The sequence below is a fragment of the Calliphora vicina genome, chromosome 1 (genome assembly GCF_958450345.1).
Source record: "Calliphora vicina chromosome 1, idCalVici1.1, whole genome shotgun sequence".
NCBI classification, from domain to species: Eukaryota; Metazoa; Arthropoda; class Insecta; order Diptera; family Calliphoridae; genus Calliphora; species Calliphora vicina.
Genome location: NC_088780.1, coordinates 28,038,469 through 28,044,536, shown reverse-complemented (window position 1 = coordinate 28,044,536; position 6,068 = coordinate 28,038,469). Strand labels below are relative to the sequence as shown.

The following is a 6,068-nucleotide window of genomic DNA, read 5'->3' as shown; positions in this document are numbered from 1 at the left end:
AATTCAGTGTAAGTGCTTTACATTTTGGTGACCCCTGTTGAAAGGAATACGTCCTTAAATAAAAAATATATATAATATTTAAAAAAAAAAATTTAATAGAAAAGAAATAAATTAAAATTATATTAAATAAAATTAAAAAAAGAAATAAAAGTGAAGTGTAAAAATAAAAATAATAATAATATATATAATAAAATAATAATAATAATTTAATAACGGGCGCGAAAAATTATTGAAAAAATAAAATATAAAAGAAAAATACAAGAAACTGATAAGAAAGGTAAGTGTATTCATTCATTTAATTTATTAAAATATTTCGGTCGTGATAAAAATATATATATTTATAAATAATTTTTTAATCGTTTAGTGTATCTTTTATTTCGTATATAAAAGATATTACGACTGATTGACAAACTCAACAGAAAACTGTTATTGTGAACAGTGATATAATCGAAAATGAAGAGGATTGTGTTATGCTGTCAACGGCAGTTGTTCAGGTTAAAACGGGAGACAATAAATGGATAAATTATCGAGTTTTGTTAGACGGGAGATCCCAATTAAATATAATGACAATGGCATTTAAGAAAAAACTTAAATTGAGAAGTGAAAAAATAAGCAGGAACATAGAAGGTTTGCAAATGAAAAAATCACAAGTGCAGGAGAAAATAGGAATAAATATGAGGTCAAACGTATCCGAATACGAAACATTCCTGAACGCAGTGGTAATGGATAAAATTGTCTCCAATATTCCAAGCTCGAATATGATGGCAGGATCGTTTCCAGAGAATATTAAACTAGCAGATCCAAATTATAATATTCCAAAAGGAATTGATTTGCTTCTTTCAAATCAATTTATATTTGACTTAATAATTGATGGCAAAATGCATGATGAAGGATCTATGACAAAGCTGCAAAATACGAAATTAGGTTGGGTAGCATATAGTATGTCGAAGTTAGATGGTAGTAAACCAGAAAACAATATTGTTGCATTTGAAAATACTTGTGACAAAAGATTGGAAAAGTTTTGGGAAATTGAGGAAGTTCCACAAATAAGCAAACTTTCAGTAATGGAAAAAGAATGCGAGAAATTATTTGATGAAAAGTTTAAGAGAACATCTGATGGTAAATTTAAAGTTGGGTTACCTTTTAAAGAGGATGTAGGAAAGCTAGGAAATTCTAGATTTATCGCGAAAAGAAGGTTCCTCGCACTTGAAAGAAAATTGGAAAATAATCCTCATATAAAGGATCAATACGATCAATTTATGCAACAATATTTGGAAATGGGACATATGGAGGAAATGTCCAATGAAAAATGTTATGATGGTTATTATTTACCACATCACTGCGTACTTAGGCCTGAAAGTACCACAACTAAGTTGAGAGTAGTATTTGATTCTTCTTGTAAGACTACAAATAATATATCATTGAATGACATGTTGCATACGGGTCCTAGACTTCAAGAGGATTTATTTAATATATTGTTAAGATTTAGAAAGCATCGATATGTATTTTCAGCTGATGTAGAAAAAATGTACCGACAAATTTGGGTAGAAAAAACTGATAGAAAATATCAGTTAATATTTTGGCGTTGGAACCAAAATCAAGAAATTAACACATATGCTCTGAAGACTGTCACTTAGACTGTCTGCACCGTACTTAGCTGTAAAATGCTTACAAAAAATTGCAGTTTGGAAAACAAGCCAATTTCTAGAAGAATCGGCAATTATTAAAAGTGATTTTTATATGGATGATTTAATGACAGGCGGAAACTGTCTAGAATCAGTTAAGAGGTTGAGAAAAAACATTGATGATATTTTGTTGGAATTTGGTATGCCATTAAGGAAGTGGTGTGCAAATGAGAAAACAATTCTTGAGGATGTTTGCGAAAATAATATTGAGTGTAATCTTAATATAGAGTCGGATATTTCCAATGTTATAAAAGCACTCGGTGTGGTGTGGAATCCGCAAACGGACAAACTAAGTCTAAAATGTAATTGGGAAATATCTAAAAAAGTTTCTAAGCGAACTATATTAAGTGAAATTTCTAGATTATTTGATCCGCTAGGATTAGTAGGGCCAGTAGTAGTGAAAACGAAGATGCTGTTGCAAGAGTTGTGGAAGATTAAAATTGACTGGGATGAAAATGTTCCTGATAATGTTAAATCCAAATGGATAAACATAAGCGACAATTTTGGATGTCTTAATCAGGTTACAGTGCCAAGACATTTTATTTGTGACAACCCAACACAAATAGAATTACATGGTTTTTGCGATGCATCGATGAAAGCATATGGTGCAGCCATATATGTAAGGTCGGTTGATACCTATGGTAAGGTATATTCTCAGTTAGTGGCATCTAAATCAAGAATAGCTCCTATTAAAATTCTTACACTGCCACGATAAGAGCTTTGTGCAAGTGTCCTATTAGTTGAGCTAATGGAAGTAGTAATTGAAAGTTTGAAAGATAAGTTTAATAACATTTTCTTTTATACTGATTCTTCTATTGTTTTGAGTTGGCTTAAATTAGATCCAGCAAGATTACAAATATTTGTATCAAATAGAGTTAGTTATATACAGCAAAATAGTGACATAAGCAATTGGAAACATGTTAGGTCTGAGGAAAATCCAGCTGATCTTATTTCTAGAGGATTGTTAGGGAAGGAATTAGTGAAAAATGAATTTTGGTTTAAAGGTCCAAAATTCTTATTAAGTAAAGAACCCTACGCGTCTACCATTGATGAAAAATGTGAAATATCAGAAATTAAAAAGATAGCTAAAATTTTTCTGATTCAAAAAAGTGAATTAATTTTTGATAAAATAAATCACAGGAATAAATTTAATAATTTTCAGAATGTAATTGCTTATGTTCATAAGTTTATACATTTAATTAGAAAAGGAGATACAAAACCCTTCATCTACTTTAAGAAAAAAGCTTTGACTACAATTGTGAAAAATATTCAGAAAACCCACTTTTCTGAAGAAATTAAGTATTTAAATTCAAAGAGAGAGTTACCTAAAAATTCAAATTTGACAACACTGTCACCATTTATGGATAAAGAAGGCATAATCAGAGTAGGTGGACGATTAGAAAATAGTGGGTTATTATATGAAGCAAGGCATCCCATTCTTCTGCCCTATAAAGATAACATCGTAAATTTGCTGATAGAAAATTTGCATAAAGAACATTTACATATAGGTCCACAAGGACTACTAGCTATAACTCGACAGCAATTTTGGCCACTTAGAGGACGACAATTAGTAAAGAAAATTGTCAACAAGTGCTACAGATGTTTCAGTTTAAATCCCAGACAGTTACATCAGTTAATGGGTAACTTACCGGAAGATCGTGTCATAAGAACACGTCCATTTTTAAATGTAGGAATTGATTTTCTTGGCCCTATAACAATTCATTATAAAGTTAGAGGAAAGAAAACTGACAAATCATACGTGTGTGTATTTGTTTGTTTTGCAACAAAAGCTGTGCATTTGGAAGTAGCATCATATCTAACTGGAACAAAATGACGACTATGGAGTGACAGATGGTGACTATGGAGAAATGGGAAGCCATTTCAAGTGCTGCGCTTGGTCCAGTGATGAATGCGAACTAATAGCCATCAATATCAATAGCTACAGCTACAGCTAACAACTAAGAATTTTCAAATATGCGTCAAATTAGAACAATCATCAACAAATTTGTGGAAGACTTCGGAGAGTCACTGCTCTATGGACATAAAGAAATGCTGAATTTCTTGATTTCCATGCTGGAACAGAATGAGGACTATGGAGTGACAGATGGTGACTATGAAAAAATGGGAAGCCATTATTCGTAAGAAATGTGTTTTTAGAATTTCACTACATTCTTTGCACAGAGAACAAAATGAGGAAAATGGCAGTGACATATGGTGAAGATGGAGAAATGGGAAGCCATTTCAAGTGCTGCTCTTGATCCAGTGATGAATGACACCTGACACCTGTAGGTGCACTATATTTAATTTTCAAAAACATTTAATTTTAAAAATTGTAGAAGGATACTATAACTTTAGTTCATGATATTTTAAATAAATAAATTCATTAATAATTAAATAAACAAATAAATAAATTAAATCATATAAATATAAATATATTACTGTTTCAGTTTTAATAAAATAAATTGGGTAGGAAAATAAAGAAAAAAACATATACTGTTCAAACTAATTGAACATACACATGTATACATAAATAGATGCATACTAAATGTGTGTTTTAGATAAACAGAATTCTAATAATAAACAATTAGGAAACACAGATTTTTCTAGTTCCGCGAACCTCTCAAAAATAAAAATTCCCGAATTTGAAGGAAATATAAACGAGTGGGCATCATTCTACGACTTGTTTAAAAGTTTAATACATGATTGCAAGCAGCTTTCTGATGTAGAAAAGATGTACAGACTAACAACAGCACTTTAAGGCGAAGCAAAGAGGTTGGTTCAACATTTAAATATAACGGCAAATAATTATGAAGCAGCGCTAGAGATCCTGAAACAAAGGTACGAAAATCGAAGGTTGCTGTTTACTAATCAAGTTGACATATTGCTGGATCAACCTATAGTGGATAGTGAGTCATCGTCCAGTCTAAAGCAACTTTTAGATACAACAAATAGTTGCATTTACGTACTGAAGGGGATGAACTTAAAATTAGAGGATGCTGAACCATTCATAGCACGCATCATAATTAGAAAATTGGATAAAGATGGACTGCGGCGTTATGAACAAAATGTGAAGAAATCCAAAGAAATTCAAAGCCTGGATGATGTTATCGAGTTTCTGGAACAACAGGTGCAAGCTCTAGAAGCAGTTTCAAAGGGGCAAATAAAAAATTATTTTAAAAGAAAACCAAGTGAAATGAGCAAAACATCAAATTCATTTCACACAATACAAAAATCATGCCTTCACTGCAACCTAAACAACCACTCCACACCGGAGTGCAGAAAGTTTTTGGCTTTGTCTACGGCTGAAAAACGAAAATTAATTTATAACAACAAATGGTGCTTCAACTGCATTGAACATAAAAGCAACAAATGGTGCTCTAGCAAAATAAAATGCTGTCATTGTGGAAAAGGCCATCATAAAATTCTTCACCTTAGTGAAGTAAATAAAGAGAAATCACAAACATCATCTATGACCACGAAAGGGTCTAATACAACGTCAGTACTTCTAGCAACAGCACAAGTTAAAGTACAAGCAGCGAACGGGGAACAGTTGATGTTAAGGGCGTTAATTGACCATATTGACATATGATTGTGCATGTTAATGTAAACGATCAGGTCATCGACTGTTCAGAATTGAACACGGGTTTATTTAAGTATATTTTATCTCAAGTATGGGAAAATAAATATCATAAATCATAAGTAAAAGTGCATGGGTTAAGTCATAAAAAACTGTTCGATTAGTTTACTTGTATTACAAATAAATGTTTATCACTTAGTTTTTATGTCAACCCCAAGTAGCGATAAGAATACTAGTTGTAAGAGGCACATCAATTCATCATAGACAATTAAGTGAGAGTTAAAAATAGGCAATAAAATATATTCTTATCACTAGTGCTCTTGTTACCCCACGCTGTGATGGAAATATTACATTGATAAGGTTTAAAGTACACAAGAGTACTTGAGATCTTATATTAGCTCTAGTTAACTTTAAGATTTTTATGTTTAGCTCTTAAGAAGTAAAATTAAATAAATATTTTAATGTCCTACAAACATTCAAAAAGTAAAGACTTGTCTGTTTCTACAAGAATTTTACATTTGGTCCTTCGAACGCAAGAAAAACCAGCGGAAAAATTAAAAAATTAAATAAAAATATATATATAAATATTAATTTAAAAAAATAAATAAAATAAAAAAAAAACATGGCTCAAAGACATCAGTTATACGAAGCTCAGAAAGAGATAACAAATGAAGTCACCACTATTTTATCAAAGATAGAAAACACAGAAGTTCGGAGTGCATCAATTGCACATTACGAAAACCACGTGGAGAGCTTAGAATTTCAATTTCTAAATAACGACAGCAAGCTCCAGAAGTTAGGAAGAA

The 6,068-nt window shown here is 31.2% G+C and overlaps 1 protein-coding gene across 1 annotated transcript; it reads left to right on the top strand.

Moving 5' to 3' along the window:
- Positions 1-569: 569 nt before the first annotated feature.
- Positions 570-1,637, top strand: LOC135962239 (uncharacterized). The gene has a single exon (XM_065514098.1). The coding sequence runs from the start codon at positions 570-572 to the stop codon at positions 1,635-1,637; it is 1,068 nt and encodes a 355-aa protein (XP_065370170.1).
- The last annotated feature ends 4,431 nt before the right edge of the window (positions 1,638-6,068 follow it).

What these genes read in the sequence shown, in the direction of transcription:
- LOC135962239 (XM_065514098.1), top strand. Translation starts at nt 570, where the DNA reads ATGGCATTTAAGAAAAAACTTAAATTGAGAAGTGAAAAAATAAGCAGG.